Source organism: Scyliorhinus torazame, chromosome 17 (assembly GCF_047496885.1).
Source record: "Scyliorhinus torazame isolate Kashiwa2021f chromosome 17, sScyTor2.1, whole genome shotgun sequence".
NCBI lineage: Eukaryota > Metazoa > Chordata > Chondrichthyes > Carcharhiniformes > Scyliorhinidae > Scyliorhinus > Scyliorhinus torazame.
The window spans coordinates 13716950-13735497 of NC_092723.1; the positions used below are offsets into that span (position 1 = coordinate 13716950).

The following is an 18548-nucleotide window of genomic DNA, read 5'->3' on the forward strand; positions in this document are numbered from 1 at the left end:
CCACATCTCCACTCCCTGTGGGAGCGAGTTCCACATTCTCCCCACTCCCCGTGAGAGCGAGTCCCAAATCCCCACTCCCTGTGGGAGCGAGTTCCACATTCTCCCCACTCCCCGTGAGAGCGAGTCCCAAATCCCCACTCCCCGTGAGAGCGAGTCCCAAATCCCCACTCCCTGTGAGAGCGAGTTCCACATTCTCCCCACTCCCCGTGAGAGCGAGTCCCAAATCCCCACTCCCTGTGGGAGCGAGTTCAGCATTCTCCCCACTCCCCGTGAGAGAGAGTCCCAAATCCCCACTCCCCGTGAGAGCGAGTCCCAAATCCCCACTCCCTGTGAGAGCGAGTCCCAAATCCCCACTCCCTGTGGGAGTGAGTTCCACATTCTCCCCCACTCCCTGCAGGAGCGATTCCACATTCTCCCCCATTCCCAGTGGGAGCATGTTCCACATTCTCCCCACTCCCCGTGAGAGCGAGTCCCAAATCCCCACTCCCTGTGGGAGCTAGTTCCACATTCTCCCCCACTCCTGTGGGAGCGAGTTCCACATTCTCCCCCACTCCCTGTGGGAGCGAGTTCCACATTCCCCCACTCCCTGCAGGAGCGATTCCACATTCTCCCCCATTCCCAGTGGGAGCAAGTTCCACATTCTCCCCACTCCCCGTGAGAGCGAGTCCCAAATCCCCACTCCCTGTGGGAGCTAGTTCCACATTCTCCCCCACTCCTGTGGGAGCGAGTTCCACATTCTCCCCCACTCCCTGTGGGAGCGAGTTCCACATTCCCCCACTCCCTGCAGGAGCGATTCCACATTCTCCCCCATTCCCAGTGGGAGCAAGTTCCACATTCTCCCTACTCCCCGTGAGAGCGAGTCCCAAATCCCCACTCCCTGTGGGAGTGAGTTCCACATTCTCCCCCACTCCCTGCAGGAGCGATTCCACATTCTCTCCCATTCCCAGTGGGAGCAAGTTCCACATTCTCCCTACTCCCCGTGAGAGCGAGTCCCAAATCCCCACTCCCTGTGGGAGCGAGTTCCACATTCTCCCCCACTCCCTGTGGGAGCTAGTTCCACATTCTCCCCCATTCCTGTGGGAGCGAGTTCCACATTCTCCCCCATTCCCTGCAGGAGCGATTCCACATTCTCCCCCACTCCCTGTGGGAGCCAGTTCCACATTCTCCCCCACTCCCTGTGGGAGCGAGTTCCACATTCTCCCCCACTCCCTGTGGGAGCGAGTTCCACATTCTCCCCCACTCCCTGTGGGAGCAAGTTCCACATTCTCCCCACTCCCTGTGGGAGCGAGTTCCACATTCTCCCCCACTCCCTGTGGGAGCGAGTTCCACATTCTCCCCCACTCCCTGTGAGAGCAAGTTCCACATTCTTCCCACTCCCCATGAGAGCGAGTCCTAAATCCCCACTCCCTGTGGGAGCGAGTTCCACATTCTCCCCCACTCCCTGTGGGAGCAAGTTCCACATTCTCCGCACTCCCTGTGGGAGCGGGTTCCACATTCTCCCCACTCCCCGTGAGAGTGAGTCCCAAATCCCCACTCCCTGTGGGAGCGAGTTCCACATTCTCCCCAACACCCTGTGAGAGCGAGTTCCACATTCTCCCCCACTCCCTGCAGGAGCGATTCCACATTCTCCCCCATTCCCAGTGGGAGCAAGTTCCACATTCTCCCCACTCCCCGTGAGAGCGAGTCCCAAATCCCCACTCCCTGTGGGAGCGAGTTCCACATTCTCCCCACTCTCTGCAGGAGCGATTCCACATTCTCCCCCATTCCCAGTGGGAGCAAGTTCCACATTCTCCCCACTCCCCGTGAGAGCGAGTCCCAAATCCCCACTCCCTGTGGGAGTGAGTTCCACATTCTCCCCCACTCCTGTGGGAGCGAGTTCCACATTCTCCCCCACTCCCTGCAGGAGCGATTCCACATTCTCCCCCATTCCCAGTGGGAGCAAGTTCCACATTCTCCCCACTCCCCGTGAGAGCGAGTCCCAAATCCCCACTCCCCGTGAGAGCGAGTCCCAAATCCCCACTCCCTGTGGGAGCTAGTTCCACATTCTCCCCCACTCCTGTGGGAGCGAGTTCCACATTCTCCCCCATTCCCTGCAGAAGCGATTCCACATTCTCCCCACTCCCTGTGGGAGCGAGTCCCACATTCTCCCCCACTCCCTGTGGGAGCTAGTTCCACATTCTCCCCACTCCCTGTGGGAGCGAGTCCCATACTCTCCCCACTCCCTGTGGGAGCTAGTTCCACATTCTCCCCCACTCCCTGTGGGAGCAAGTTCCACATTCTCCCCCACTCCCTGTGAGAGCAAGTTCCACATTCTTCCCACTCCCCATGAGAGCGAGTCCTAAATCCCCACTCCCTGTGGGAGCGAGTTCCACATTCTCCCCCACTCCCTGTGGGAGCAAGTTCCACATTCACCGCACTCCCTGTGGGAGCGGGTTCCACATTCTCCCCACTCCCCGTGAGAGTGAGTCCCAAATCCCCACTCCCTGTGGGAGCGAGTTCCACATTCTCCCCAACACCCTGTGAGAGCGAGTTCCACATTCTCCCCACTCCCCGTGAGAGCGAGTCCCAAATCCCCACTCCCTGTGGGAGCGAGTTCCACATTCTCCCCAACACCCTGTGGGAGCGCGTTCCACATTCTCCCCACTTCCTGTCCCCAATTCCTATGGGAACGAGTTCCACATTCTCCCCATTCCCCGTGAGAGCGAGTCCCAAATCCCCACTCCCTGTGGGAGTGAGTTCCACATTCTCCCCAACACCCTGTGCGAGCAAGTTCCACATTCTCACCACTTCCTGTCCCCAATTCCTATGGGAACGAGTTCCACATTCGCCCCCACTCCCTGTGGGAGCGAGTTCCACATTCTCCCCCACTCCCTGTGGGCGCAAGTTCCACATTCTCCCCCACTCCCTGTGGGAGCGAGTTCCACATTCTCCCCCACTCCCTGTGGGAGCAAGTTACACATTCTGCCCCACTCCCTGGGCGTCATTCTCCGACCCCCCAGAGGGTCGGAGAATGGCCGTTGGCCGCCGTGAATCCCGCCCCCGCCGGTTGCCGAAGTCTCCGAAGGGAGAAAAGTCGGCGGGGCGTTAATGTCGCCGCTGCCGCGGAGAATGTCACGGGTCTGCGCAAGGCAGCCGATTTTCGGCCTGCCGATATTCTCCCTTCCGGATGGGCCGAAGTCCCGTCGACATGATGACCGTTCACGTCGACGTAAATTAAACCTCCTTTTCATCGGCGTGACCCTGTGCTCCAGGTTCACGCCGACCAGCGTGGAGGTGAGTGACGGCCTGGGGGGTTGGCTCTGGGCAGGCAATGGCGTGGCCGCAGTCTGAATGCGTGAGGAGAGGTGTGTCTCAGGTTGTGTGTGTGTGTGTGCGGCGGGGGGGGGGGGGGTTAGAGTAGGCTGGGCTCCGGGGGAGTGCCGGGAGGGGGTCCGTGCCGGGGAGGTGGATGGGGGGTCCGTGTCGGGGTGGAGGTTGGGGGGGGTCCGTGCTGGGGTGGAGGTTGGGGGGGGTCCGTGCCAGGGTGGAGGTTGGGGGGGGTTCCGTGCCGGGGTGAGGTTGGGGGGGGGGTCCGTGCTGGGGTGGAGGTTGGGGGGGGGGGGGTGTCCGTGTCGGGGTGAGGTTGGGGGGGGGGTCCGTGCTGGGGTGGAGGTTGGGAGGGGGTCCGTGCTGGGGTGGAGGTTGGGGGGGGGGGGGGGGGGGGGTCCGTGCTGGGGTGAGGTTGGGGGGTGTCCGTGCTGGGGTGGAGGTTGGGGGGGGGGGTGTCCGTGCCGGGGTGAGGTTGGGGGGGGGGGGGTCCGTGCCGGAGTGAGGTTGGGGGGTGTCCGTGCTGGGGTGGAGGTTGGGGGGGGTCCGTGCCAGGGTGGAGGTTGGGGGGGGGGGGTCCGTGCCGGGGTGAGGTTGGGGGGGGGGTCCGTGCTGGGGTGGAGGTTGGGGGGGGGGTGTCCGTGTCGGGGTGAGGTTGGGGGGGGGGTCCGTGCTGGGGTGGAGGTTGGGAGGGGGTCCGTGCTGGGGTGGAGGTTGGGGGGAGGGGGTCCGTGCTGGGGTGGAGGTTGGGGGGGGGTCCGTGCTGGGGTGGAGGTTGGGGGGGGGTCCGTGCCGGGGTGGAGGTTGGGGGGGGGGTCCGTGCCGAGGAGGGGGATGGGAGGGCAAGTGAGTTGGTCCACCTGGCCAGGTGCCAGCCTCCAACAGTTGGACCCATGCGGTCCATGCCACCTGGCTGGGGGGAGGAGGGGATATGGGCAATGATGACCTGTCGTCGTTCCCCTCCCCCCCCACCAGGCCGTCATGTTTTCAGACCATCCAGCGATGTTGGCCGCCGTGGTGGCAGCCGCTCATGTCTATGTTGCCCTGGATGAGGAGGAGGAGGAGGAGGAGGAGGAGGAGGAGGAGGAGGAGGAGGAGGAGGAGGAGGAGGAGGAGGAGGAGGAGGAGGAGGAGCGTGCCAGAGAGGCGGCGTAGGCTGCCGCAGAGGGGCAGGCGGCAGCCGCCCAGGCTGGAGGGACACCTGACCGACAGGACGAGGAGGGGGAGGAGGACGTCGCGGCCCCACGGCAACGGAGGCACCCGAGGGCGCCCCGTGTGTACCGGCCCCGGCAGTCATACCAGGACCTCACGGACCGGGAATGCAGGAGGAGACTCCGGATGAGCCGGGAAATCGTGGCACACATCTGCCACCTGCTGGCACACCTGTCACCGCGTGGCACTGGTGGGGAACACCCTTTCCCCGTGTCCGTCAAGGTTACGGTGGCCCTGAACTTTTATGCAACGGGGTCCTTCCAGGCACCGAGTGGGGACCTGTCCGGCATATCGCAGACATCGGTGCACCGGTGCATCCGGGCAGTGACAGATGCCCTATATGCCATGGCGCACCGCTACATCCGCTTCCCCGTGGACCGGGCCAGCCAAGATGCCCAGGCCGTGGGCTTCTCTGCCGTGGCCGGGTTCCCCATGGTCCAGGGCGCGATCGATGGGATGCACGTCGCCGTGCGGCCACCTGCAGATAACAGGGCCGTGTTCACTAATAGGAAGGGGACCTATTCGATGAACGTACAGGTGGTCTGCGACCACCGCATGATGATCCTGCACGTCTGCGCCCGTCACCCAGGCAGTGTACACGACTCATTTGTGTTGTCGCGGTCATCCATCCCCGGCATGTACGAGGGACGCCATCCCCGGCTGAGGGGCTGGTTGCTGGGCGACAGGGGCTACCCATTGCGATCGTGGCTGATGACGCCTATATGGCGGCCACGCAATGAGGCGGAGAACCGTTACAATGATACCCATGTAGCGATAAGGGGAGTGATCGAGAGGTGCTTTGGCGTGCTGAAGATGCGTTTCAGGTGCCTGGACCTCTCTGGGGGCGCCCTCCAGTATCGGTCAGATAGGGTCGGCCGCATCATTGTGGTGTGCTGCGTCCTGCACAACATAGCCCAGCAGAGGGGCGATGTGCCGCAGGCAGAGGAGGGCGGAGTGGAGGAGCAGCAGGAAGAGGCCCAGTCCTCCCCAGATGAGGGGGGTGGGGGCAATGGTCAGGGCAGACGGGGTAGACACAGGCGGGTGGCTGTCCACCGTTACCGGCTGGCCCAGCGGGCATGGGACAGACTGATAGACGCCTGCTTCACTGACTAGATGGGCGTGGGAATCGGGTAGTATGGCCACAGACCGCACACCATGGCAACAGCTGACCACCGACACCCCCCACCCGTCCACCCACCCAGCACCCTCACCCCCCTCCCCAACCCCACCCACCCCACCCGCATGCACACCCCCCCCCCCCATTGCCGATCCACCTGCGGCACAATGGGCCGGGCTCACACAGTTGCGGGTGGACGCGTGTCTATCGCAGGCCATGGAGGATGATGACAACCCGCCCTGCGATGAGCTCCTGGCTCTACATCGTTGGACTATGTCTGACCCATGGCCACAGTACCACCATCCACCCGGACCATCCCTGCATGCGGCTGTGACACTGCAGCGCACGGTCCCGTCCTCTGCCCGGGGGATGTTGATGGCGGCCCAGGGGGAAGGGGGCAGACTCACCTGGGGCTGAGGTAAGACCACCCCTCACACACACACTTGCGCTCAACGTACATGACACCCCCGCACGCTTTGGACAGAGCACAAAGGCAGCTTCGGTAGGTGTAACATTGACTTTAATAACCAAAGGAGTTCATGCACGTGCCCTAGCCCCTAAAACTCATCTGTGCCCTGCACCCGTGCCAACTTACTCAGTGTCTAATTGTTTGGCCTTACGGGCCCTTTGACTACGTCTACGTGGTTCCCCAGATGGTACAGCAGAACAGGAGGTGGACTCCTGTGATTCCTGCCCTCTGACACTGGATCCCTTTGGCGGCCGTTTCCTGGGGTGTCCTGGCCTAGATGGGCCAGGCTGCGGCCCGGGCGACTGGGATGGCGAGCTGCCAGCCTGTCCTGCCCGTTGCCCACCCGATGCACCTGGGACGGAAGGGGGGGAGTCCGAGGTGTCGCGGTGTACCGGGACCTCCCCTACAGAGGGAGCCGTGACGGACCACACCACCCCCTCCTCCCTCGGGGTGCCCGATGGCCCCCAGGCCTCTACATGGGCGGGGGATGCGAACGGACTGGCCATCCGACGCCCCCCCGACATCTGGCGCTGCCAGTCCTGGAGGCCCGTGCTGGTATCGACAGGGGTCTGCAGGTTTGCAGCCATGGAACCCAGGGGGTTGTCAAACCCTGTCTGTGACAATGCGACGCCGACTCGCACATGGCCACTGGCGCCGATGCCCTCAGCGATGGCCTGCAGAGACTGGGCCATGGCCTGCTGAGACTGGGCCATGGCCTGCAGAGACTGGGCCATGGCCTGCTGAGACTGGGCTATGGCGTTGAGCGCCTCTGCCATCTGGCGCTGGCACTGGCTCATGGCCTCCTGTGAGAGGGCAGCCATTTCCTGGGCCACAGACGCCGCCTGCACGGAAAGCCCCAGGCCTCGCAAACCGTTCCCCATGTCTGACACCGTCGCACCCATTGCCTCCACCGCGGACGCCACCCGTGCGGTGTCGGCCTGGGTGGCACGCATGACCGGCACCACTCCCAGCTCCTGGACGCGGGTGGACTCCTCCACCTGCGACCGCAGCCGCCGCAAGCCGCCCGTCACCCTCTTCGCTCGTCTCCGGGTCGGTGGTTGCATCGGATCTATGTGTGGGTGTGGTAACTCCAGGAACCCGGGATCCACCTGGGCGGCAGATGTTCGCTTGGGCTGGACTGCCCTCCGACCGCCCGGTCCCTCTGCTGCTCCCACCTCCACCTGCTGTACCGGGACGGCTGTGTTGTGCGCACCAGTGAGTGTACCAGACGCCTCATCACTAAAGTGCCCAACCGTGGTGAGTGTTTCTGCGATGGTGGAGGGTGTTGGTGACAGCAGTGGCGTTGTGTCGTGCTCTTCGTCCCACTCTGAGTCCATGGCACTTTGGGGTGGGGGTTCGTCTCCACCCATCCACTCTGAGTCACTGTCCGGTATTTCGTCTTCCTGGGTAGTGCTGTCCCGGGTAGGGGTGTCCTGGGTAGTGGTGTCCTGGGTAGTGGTGACCTGGGTAGTGGTGTCCTGGCTCGGATGTGACGGGGGCCTGTGGCTGCCCCCCTCGTCGCTGGGTGGTCGCTCCCGCACGTGACGGGGGTGTCGTCTCCCTGTTGCTCCAGGTCTCTCCGTCTCCCGTGGTGTGCGAGGGGCATCCTGCGGGCGTCGCATGCTGGAGGGTCCGGGTCTCTCCGTCTCCCGTGGTGTGCGAGGGGCATCCTGCGGGCGTCGCATGCTGGAGGGTCCGGGTCTCTCCGTCTCCCGTGGTCTCCGAGGGGCACCCTGCGGGCGTCACATGCTGGAGGGTGCGGGTCTCTCCGTCTCCTGTGGTCTCCGAGGGGCATCCTGCGGGCGTCGTATGCTGGAGGGTGCGGGTCTCTCCGTCTCCTGTGGTCTCCGAGGGGCATCCTGCGGGCAGTCTGCATCTGCGGGGATGGGTGCCTGGACGTTTGGTCCTGCGATACACAATGAAGCATGCATGGTTAGACATCAGGCAGTGATCAGGTGATACGGGGGAGGGGGATATAGGGGAGGGGGGATATGGGGACGGGCTGTCGGTGGCTCACTTGCTAGTACGCCCCCGACCTCTGCATCAGCAACCTCCCGGTCGTCAGGTCCGCCAGCCAGTTCCAGGGCCCTTTCCTGGTGTTTGGTCAGTGGCCTCTCATCAGCGGGGCCTCCTCCAGTCCTCACATGCTCCCTATTGTTGTGTGCGCGCTTCTCCTGTGGGGGGGGGCAGGGGTAAAAGGCAACAGTGTTAGGCAGGTATATGAATGCACGCCATCGGTTGCGCGTGCATTGCAGAGGTTAAGGTTAGGGCTGGATTCACTTGGGGATATGGGGGATATGGGGGAGGGGGGGATATGGGGGAGGGGGGATATGGGAAGGGGGGATATGGGGGAGGGGGGATATGGGGGAGGGGGGATATGGGGGAGGGGGGATATGGGGGAGGGGGGGATATGGGGGAGGGGGAGATATGGGGGAGGGGGGATATGGGGAGGGGGAATATGGGGGATATGGGGGAGGGGGGATATGGGGGATATGGGGAGGGGGGATATGGGGGAGGGGGGATATGGGGGAGGGGGGATATGGGGGAGGGTGGATATGGGGGAGGGGGATATGGGGGATATGGGGGAGGGGGGATATGGGGGAGGGGGGATATGGGGAGGGGGGGATATGGGGGAGGGGGGGATATGGGGGAGGGGGGATATGGGGGATGGGGAATATCGGGAGGGGGGATATGGGGGAGGGGGGATATGGGGTAGGGGGGATATGGGGGAGGGGGGATATGGGGGAGGGGGATATGGGGGGGGATATGGATATTGGGCAGGGGAGAGGCTCACCCTGCCTGCTCTGACGAGGTCGTTCACCTTCTTGTGGCACTGGGTGCCTGTCCGTGGTGTCAGGGCCCCAGCGGTGACGGCCTCTGCCACTTCCCTCCACAGACGCCGGCTGTGGCGTGGAGCAACTCTGCGGCCGTGCCCGGGATACAGGGCATCCCTCCTCTGCTCCACTGCGTCCAGGAGCGCCTCCACATCGCGTGACTCGAACCTCGGGGCTGAGCGACGGCCAGCCATCCAGTCGGGTGTTGCGGTCGGGTATTCCGGTCGGGTGGGGGGAGCAGCGCGGCCTTATGAGCCGTCACGCCGTGCAGCGCGTATGCCGCTGCACGGCGTGAACCACAGCGCAAGCGCGGATCCCGTTACGTTGCTGCTAGCCCATTTCGGGCCGGAGACTATCGACCCATTTTTCCGAAGTGACGCAAGTCGGATTTGCGCCGTTTTTTGCGCCGATCGGCGGACTTTCCGCCGATAACGGAGAATTTCGCCCCCTGTGAGAGCAAGTTCCACATTCTCCCCCACTTCCCATGAGAGGGAGTCCCACATTCTCCCCCACTCCCCGTGAGAGCGAGTCCCAAATCCCCACTCCCTGTGGGAGCGAGTTGCACATTCTCCCCACTCTCTGCAGGAGCGAGTTCCACATTCTCCCCCACTCCCTGCAGGAGCGCGTTCCACATTCTCCCCCACTTCCTGTGTGAGCATGTTCCACATTTTCCCCCACACCCTGTGGGAGCAAGTTCCACATTCTCCCCACTCCCTGTGAGAGTGAGTTCCACATTCTCCCCACTCCCTGTGGGAGCGAGTTCCACATTCTCCCCAATCCCTGTGAGAGCAAGTTCCACATTCTCCCCACTCCCTGTGAGAGTGAGTTCCACATTCTCCCCACTCCCTGTGAGAGCGAGTCCCAAATCCCCACTCCCTGTGGGAGCGAGTTCCACATTCTCCCCAACACCTTGTGGGAGCGCGTTCCACATTCTCACCACTTCCTGTCCCCAATTCCTATGGGAACGAGTTCCACATTCTCCCCACTCCCCGTGAGAGCGAGTCCCAAATCCCCACTCCCTGTGGGAGCGAGTTCCACATTCTCCCCAACACCCTGTGCGAGCAAGTTCCACATTCTCACCACTTCCTGTCCCCAATTCCTATGGGAACGAGTTCCACATTCTCCCCACTCCCCGTGGGAGTGAGTCCCACATTCTCCCCACTCCCCGTGGGAGTGAGTCCCACATTCCCCCCACTCCCCGTGAGAGCGAGTCCCAAACCCCCACTCCCTGTGGGAGCGAGTTCCACATTCTCCCCCACTCCCTGTGGGAGCGAGTTCCACATTCTCCCCACACCCTGTGGGAGCGAGTTCCACATTCTCCCCACTCCCTGTGGGAGCGAGTTCCACATTCTCCCCACTCCCTGTGGGAGCGAGTTCCACATTCTCCCCACTCCCTGTGGGAGCGAGTTCCACATTCTCCCCACTCCCTGTGGGAGCGAGTTCCACATTCTCCCCACTCCCTGTGGGAATGAGTTCCACATTCTCCCCACTCCCTGTGGGAACGAGTTCCACATTCTCCCCACTCCCTGTGGGAACGAGTTCCACATTCTCCCCACTCCCTGTGGGAACGAGTTCCACATTTTCACCACTCCCTGGGCGGGTTCTCCCCTACCCGGCCGGACGAGCCAAATCGGCATCGAGGAGTGGCGTGTACCACACTGGCGTCGGAATCCTCCGTATCTTCAGGGGCTAGGCCGGCACTGGCGGGGTTGGCAGCCGGCGCGAGTTGGCGCATGCGTGGGAGCGCCAGCGTGTGCTGGCGTCATCCCAACGCATGCGCAGGGGGGTTCTTCTCCGCGCCGGCCATGGCGGAGGTTGGTAGCGGCCGGTGCAGAGGGAAAGAGTACCCCCACGGCACAGGCCCGCCCACGGATCGGTGGGCCCCAATCGAGGGCCAGGCAACCGTGGGGCCCACCCCGCCCCACGCCCCCCTCCCCTGGGGCCGGATCCCCTCGCGCCCCCCCCCCCCGAGGATTCCGCAGGCCACCCATAGAGCCAGGTCCCGCCGGTACGCTCCTGGTTTGATTTACGCCGGCGCGACCCGCCGAAAACGGGCGGCCACTTGGCCCATCGAGGAGCGGAGGATCTCGGGGGGGGGGGGGCCACTGCCGCGGCGTGACTCCCCCACTCCCCCCCCCCCCCCCGCCGAAAAACCGGCACCGGAGAATTCTGCAGCCGGCGTCGGGGCGGGATTCACCCCGCCCCCCGGCGATTCTCCGGCCCTGCGGGGGCCGGAGAATCCCGCCCCCTGTGGGAGCGAGTTCCACATTCTCCCCCTTCTCTGGGTGGCAATGTTTCTCCTGAACTCTTTGTTTGATTTATTGGTGGTTGCCTGATATTCCAGTTGGACAGCTTGCAAGAGAACCGTGTTGGCGCCTTTCGGAAAGGCGGGTTGAATAACACGGAAATCAGGCAGCGATGAGGACAGCAGTGGGCCTTCCCATCGAACCAAGACCATGGGGACGGAAGTCCCGTCTACCGAAAGCTACACCCAATCAGCGGCTGGCAGCTCAGGTGCTCAGCAACACCACCAGGGAGACCAGTCTGCTGTCAGGGGGACAGGTAATGGAGTCCCAGGATTGTGCGACAACCAGGCCACAGATTAATAATGGGGGTGGGGGGAGGGGAGGTTTCATGGGATGGGGGTGTAAGGGGGTTGGCAGCAAGTGCAGTGAGTTGGTTCTCAGTGCCCGCAGTTGACCCGCAGGGTCCCTGGAGCTGTGAGGCAGCAGTGCTGCCCACTGCCCCACCATGCCACCCCTAATCCTGAAGAATATGGGGCGTCATTCTCCGACCCCCCGCCGGGTCGGAGAATGGCCGTTGGCCGCCGTGAATCCCGCCCCCACCCCCGCCGAAGTCTCCGGTACCGGAGATTGGGCGGGGGCGGGAATCGGGCCGCGCCGGTTGGCGGGACCCCCCGCTCAATTCTCCGGCCCGGATGGGCCGAAGTCCCGCCCAGAAATTGCCTGTCCCGCCGGCGTAAATCAAACCTGGTATTTACCGGCGGGACCAGGCGGCGTGGGCGGGCTCCGGGGTCCTGGGGGGGGGGCGCGGGGCGATCTGACCCCGGGGGGTGCCCCCACGGTGGCCTGGCCCGCGATCGGGGCCCACCGATCCGCGGGCGGGCCTGTGCCGTGGGGGCACTCTTTCCCTTCCGCCTCCGCCACGGCCTCCACCATGGCGGAGGCGGAAGAGACTCTCCCCACTGCGCATGCGCGGGAAACTGCCGGCGCCCGCTGACACTCCCGTGCATGCGCCGCATTTCCACGCCACCTGGCGGGGCAACAAACGCCATTTCCGCCAGCTGGCGGGGCGGAAATCCCTCCGGCGTCGGCCTAGCCCCAACATAAATGGAATTTTGCTGTCTAATGCACTATGTTAAAATGTCATTATCTCCAATGCTTGCTCCTGTACACACCCTCTTCACTTTCTCACTCCTCCCTAACACTTATCCCCTTCTCTGTATTTAGACTTCCATCCAACAGTCACTCACTATCATGTACATCTACCTCCCCCACATTGACAACCACGCACCTCCTTGTTGATGTCCACTGAATAGTGCTCTGGCTCCAGATCCATCCTTCTCAAACGGGCAATCTCTTCCCTGGGGGTCTCGTGGGAGTTTCCTGCCTGTTCCCCCCTGACGGCCGCCTCCAGGTGACAGATATCCACTTCTGTGGTCTTGCGCCGAGGAACCTGGATTGGGTGTGAAAAAGCACAGGCAACAAATTTAAAACCCTTGGAAGGCAACATTTTTACCAATCCTTAAATTTCACCAGCACCATTTTAAAATCAGTCGAATAGAGGATATGGAGGTTTTCCGTCGAGTGCGATGGTGGTTCGACCGGGGCTGGGTATGCAACACCACCTGCTGGATGTTCGCTTCTAGGCTACACACCATCCTGACTCGGAAATATATCGGCTGTTCCTTCACTGTCGCTGGGTTAAAATCCTGGAACACCCTCCCTAACAGCACTCGGGGTGTACCTGCACCATATGCACTGCAGTGGTTCAAGAAGGCAGACCTGTGGCTCCTTGAACCATGACTGGGGGCAATTCTGCAGGTCTCAAATCAGAAATTACTACCCAGACTGTTTTGTGTACAAATGCCTCAAATTACTCTGTACTTGTTTTGAATAATATTGCCTACATTAACATACTGCAAAGAGGAATTTCCTACAAGAGTCATAAAGTCATGCAACAGAGAAAGAGGCCGTTCTGCCCATCGTGTCTGTGTGGGCTATCAAGAACCTATCTATTCAAATCCCATTTTCGAACACTTGGTCCATAGCCTGTGTGTTGTGGCGTTTCAAATGCTCATCTAAATGCTTCTTAAAAGTTATGAGGGTCTCTGTCTCCACCACTCTTTCAGGCAGCGAGTTCCGGAATCCCACCCCCCTCTATGTGAAAAGGCTTTTCCTCAAATCCCCTTTAAATCCCTGCCCCTTACTTTAAATCTATGCCCTCTGCTTATTGACCAGTCAACTGAGGGGGAAAGTTTCTTCCCGTCTACCCTATCTGTGTGCCCTCATAATTCTGTGCACCTCCAGCAGGTTCCCTCTCAGCCTTCTCTGCTCGCTAGAGAACCACCCCAGCCTAACCAGCCTCTCTTCATAGTTGAAACGTTCCAGCCCAGGGAACATCCTGGTCAATCTCCTCTGCACCCTCTATAGAATTAGACAGAGAATTAGGCAGGTGTACGGAATTATGTTAATGTCTACTTTGTACACTGCTAATATTATATTTATATTGAAAATTCATTCCTGCAAAATATATCTGACATGTTCCAATTTCAAAGTAACTTTTCCGTACAAAAGACGATTTCAATGCAATGGAAGTAACAGATTTGGAAATAAAATAAATACATTTAACAATCTCTATTAACTTGAGGAATGAGCATTCATTTTTCCTTTTACCCCCAAGTGTCAAGGTCAAACACTCAGGTGGTGATGTAGAGTAAAACTTCCCCTACTCGTTAAAACAATATAATCTCTTTAACCCAACTGTGGAATGCTACGCTCAATGTACCATTGTGAGAGTTCTGTACCAGCTCTCCTTGGGATCAATGAGTGAGATTGCTCATTCAACATCACTAGGTGTAGACTAATGGGACTGTGAGACTGAAACCGGACTAAGCCGGACTCATTTCACTTACGACCTTTAATTTATCCGCTTGGGAGGAAATAATCATCCTTTCTAGTGTTGGCGAGGGCAGCAAAATAACCTGACCAAGTACCCCACCCAACAACTCATACAAACCATGGCGCTAACAGTAAAAGAAGCCGATTGTCAGTGCTTTGTCAATTACATTGTTAAGATACACAATGAAGGGCATTGGTCATGTAAGTACCTAGGGTACTTATAAAGAGAGACTGCTGAGACATGGGTGGGGGGGGGGGGGGGGGGGGTGATAGGTAAGAAGCAGTCATATATATTCCTGCACTCGGAAAATAAACCTGCTATAAGAAAAGTATTAGTGCCTAGTTTGATACTTCAACTGGCATGGAAATGACTAAACCATAACTCTTCCCTGGAGTGTCATCGCGGGAATGAAATGAGCCAATGACGTACCGTGACTCTCCGAACAACGCGCTTTGGGCTGCTCGAACTCACAGCCATCAGCTGGCCAGATGTTAGGGTCAGACTCCGCCTCTTGTTATGCCCTCGCAGTGATCCATTCTGGTGCCGCCTCATGCGCTCAGCTTGTTCCTCAACACTCATCTTGGACTTTGCGTCATTCGGGTGCACGCCACTTTTTGATTTTTCCTTTTACAAAACACAAGAGATCCCCTTGGATCAGGAGGAGGCGTCACCCAGCAAAAAAATAAAAAATACACAAGCAGCTATCACTCAGGCCACCTTCACCAACCCAATAAACTTTAATAATGAATGAAGTCTCATCAAATAATTGTAAGTCAGTAAAATTATTTGTTCACTCTTTTGTCAATTTCTGTAACTCTGTTGAGGAGTAGGGGAACAGAAGGAGGCCATTCAGACTATCAAGCCTATTGTGCCATTCAATCAGATCATGTGTTTGAACTCCACGTACCCACAATATCCCTTAAACTGTCCTCACAGAAGAATCTCGATTTCGATTTTTTTCAATTGGCCCCACCTTTTTGGGTGAGAGAACTCTAGATTTCCTTTATACTCTGTGTGAACATCACGGCTGAATGACCAGCTCTCTTTGTAAGATTATGCCTCACGACTCCCCACGGTATCACTTATTTTACTTCAATACTCGAGGGAATACAAGCCTTAACAATGTAGCCTCCCTTCATACTTTAACCCTTTAGCTCCTGCACCACTTTGGTGAACCTGCTGTGCCAATACGTCCTTCCTCAGATCCTTGCTCAGAACTGAGTGACGTACTCCCGATGAAGTCTAACCGGAGCTTTGTACCACTGAAGTATGACTCCAATCCTTGTGTGCCAACCCCCTTGAAGATGTATCTGACAATATGGAAGAGATTTATTAACATCTGGAGAGATCTAGTCATTAACTTCAACATCTGCAGTAAACAACATCATTTCAAGTTCACATTTCTTGGGAGGGTGGAGAAGATGGATACATTGGAGCTGGCTTAAATGAAAGAGGTGAGTGTGGGGGAATGACAGGCCACTGTCAGTTCGTATTAGTTTCAAGACCAGCATGGCTAATATAGTTACTGTCAGGTTCTCTGCTAACCTAAAGCTTACACAAACATCCCGACTAAAATCTGTATTTTCTAATTTTCCTTGGGTCACGTTACTTTGCACCATCTTCCAAAGCCACCACTTTGTTGATGTTTAAAACTGACAGAGTAAGGGAACAGACACACAGGGCAGTGTTTGGAGCTAGGTATGGAAGATGGAAGGCAATTCACTCAGGGACTCTGCCATCCCAGCTCCTGCCCTTCGAATACGGTGATTTAAATTGTATATCATAGAATTTACAGTGCAGAAGGAGGCCATTCGGCCCATCGAGTCTGCACCGGCCCTTGGATAGAGTAGCCTACTTAACTCCACACCTCCACCCTATCCCCGTAACCCAGTAACCCCACCTAACATTTTTGGACACTAAGGGACAATTTAGCATGGCCAATCCACCTAACCTGCACATCTTTGGACATATTAAACCAATTCTATTGCGAGCTGGACTTCATATTTGTCTTAGTCAGTAGCCATCACAAGTAACTCTTTGTTACACCATGATTTTTTTTGAGTGAGGGATTTAAACGGGTTCAAGGCTTTCAATCTCTTTCTGTTTAGCTATTTCTTCTTTGCACGACATAAGAGCATAAGAAACTGGACCTGGAGTCGGCCTATTGGCACTTCAAGCCTGCTCCACCATTGAATATGAGCGAGATTGATCGTCATCAGCTCCTTCCTGAACTATACCTTCAGTTGGAACTATATCGCCATTCCTTCACTGTCGCTGGGTCAAAATCCTGTAACTCCCTCCCTAACAGCACTGTGGGTGTACCTACACTGCATGGGGTGCAGTCGTTCACAAAGGTGGCTCACACACCACCTTCTCAAGGGCAATTCGGGACGAGCAATAAAAATGTCAGTTGAACATCCCGTGAGATATATTTTTAAAATTCCCTTTATCACACAGGAATTGTTGACCTCTGCCTCGAATGATTGATGATCGAGTATCCACCGCTCTCAGGGATTGAGAATTCCGAAGGTTCACAACACTGAGTGAAAAGATTTCTCCTCATCTCAGTCCCGAGAGTGCGGCTCCGTGTTTTAGATTCCCCAGTCAGCGGAGGCCCCTTAAGCCCCTTGATGATTTAAGATGCTTGAAGATCAGGAGAGTTGGATCAGAAACAGCCTCCTAGTTTGCGTTGTATTTTTTGGAAGCTAACTGTTCCGACAAAGGTTTTGGGACACGTGGGTGACAGACAAGAGTCTACATATAAATCTCAAATAAATTGTTTGGATGTTAGAAAGGCAGGACACAGTTTAACCTTCAAGCAAAATCCATATTCCATTAAATAACGTGTTCATTGTATTCAACATGTTTATATACCTGTTTATCTCCCCATAAATATCGTAGACTATAATGACAAACCTCATGAATAAAATGTGTTCAGTGCCTAGTCAATACATCCAAGCTGTTAGGATGGTCGACAGCGCAGACTGATTTGCAAAACACTCCTATCCTTGAATGTAATTTACTGATAGGATAAATGATCTGAAGTTCTACAGATGTATCAGAAAGATCACAGTCCTGTCAGGGTGGACAGTGAGAGCCTTTTTCCTCGGATGGTGATGTCTAGCACGAGTGGACATAGCTTTAAATTGAGGGGAGATAGATATAGGACAGATGTCAGAGGTAGGTTCTTTACTCAGAGAGTAGTAGGGGCGTGGAATGCCCTGCCTGCAACAGTAGTGGACTCGCCAACACGAAGGGCATTCAAATGGTCATTGGATAGAAATATGGACGATAAGGGAATAGTGTAGATGGGCTTTAGAGTGGTTTCACAGGTCGGCGCAACATCGAGGGCCGAAGGGCCTGTACTGCGCTGTAATGTTCTATGTTCTAAGTTGGAATGGATTCTTTTGAGTGCATTTTCTTTTCGAGGTCTCAGATCTCCTGGAGACTCACTTATCGTGCTGTTTGCGAACTTGGCCTCCAAGAGCAACCCCACCTATGGTTGGGAGGATTAGCTTCACAAGCAAAACCATCTCAGTTTTTACTGTCATTTTCACAACTTGGCAGCAACTTTCGGTAAAATACATAAAAATGAAACAAAGTCAAAGGGGAGTAGGGTTGAATGAGGGAGGTGGTGGGATGTGGGGGGTTGATCTCCAGCAAGCCACCTTTGCACTTACTCGCGCCGGAGATTCATAATTTGCTTTATCACTGTTCCGAAGAGCGAGGTAGGATGGTGAAGGAGAAACATCCTCTGGTGGTGATTTGGTCCTTGGAGGAACGACACCTACTGTAGTATCAAAAGGGAATATAGGTTAGGGGACTCTTTCAGTGGGACTTTCAAGGTACATCACAGAGAACAGACTGGTACCCAAACACATCCGAACATAGGAATTAGGAGCAGGAGTAGGCCACTCGGCCCCTCGAGCCTGGTCCTTCATTCATTGGCCGATCTCAACTCCAGGTTCCTGCCTACCCCCGATAAACAAGAAGGTGGAAAGGTCATCACGAATCTAAATATCTCTGCCTTAAAAATATTCAAAGACTCTGCTTCCACCGCCTTTTGAGGAAGAAAATTCCAAAGTCGCACAATACTCAGAATTTATTTTTCTCACCTCTGTCTTGAATGGATGACCGCCTGGGGTGCATTCTCCATCGCCCATCGTTGGTAGCAGAGTTTCTGATCCAGCGGAGACGCGAGCATCGGGCTAAAAATGGGCTCAGCACCCTGTGCTCCAGTCCCCTGTCAGCGGCGGCAGTGAGCTAGGCGCCCCGTACTGACGGGAGGATGTTAATGGGTTATTTACACCCATTTGCATCCGATTAATGGGCTAGAAGCCTGATTCGCCAGGCCTCCATGATGCTCCAGGACTCTCAGCCTGGATTATCCTGTGTGTGGATTGGTGCAGGTATGTTCAAGCATGTCTCTGACACTATTAACCCTGTCAAAGGGGTAAGTGTGTAACTT

General features: G+C 57.5%; 1 protein-coding gene across 11 annotated transcripts in view; it reads right to left on the minus strand.

Moving 5' to 3' along the window:
- Positions 1 to 18548, minus strand: part of plekha6 (pleckstrin homology domain containing, family A member 6) — a 358362-nt gene that overhangs the window by 14973 nt on the left and 324841 nt on the right. For all 11 annotated transcript variants that reach the window (XM_072480061.1, XM_072480065.1, XM_072480059.1 and 8 more), the window contains 3 exons: positions 17761 to 17870; positions 14510 to 14704; positions 12473 to 12634 (listed from right to left, as the gene is read on the minus strand). In XM_072480061.1, coding sequence (XP_072336162.1) covers positions 12473 to 12634; positions 14510 to 14704; positions 17761 to 17870 — 467 coding nt within the window. The remainder of the gene's footprint in view (positions 1 to 12472; positions 12635 to 14509; positions 14705 to 17760; positions 17871 to 18548) is intronic.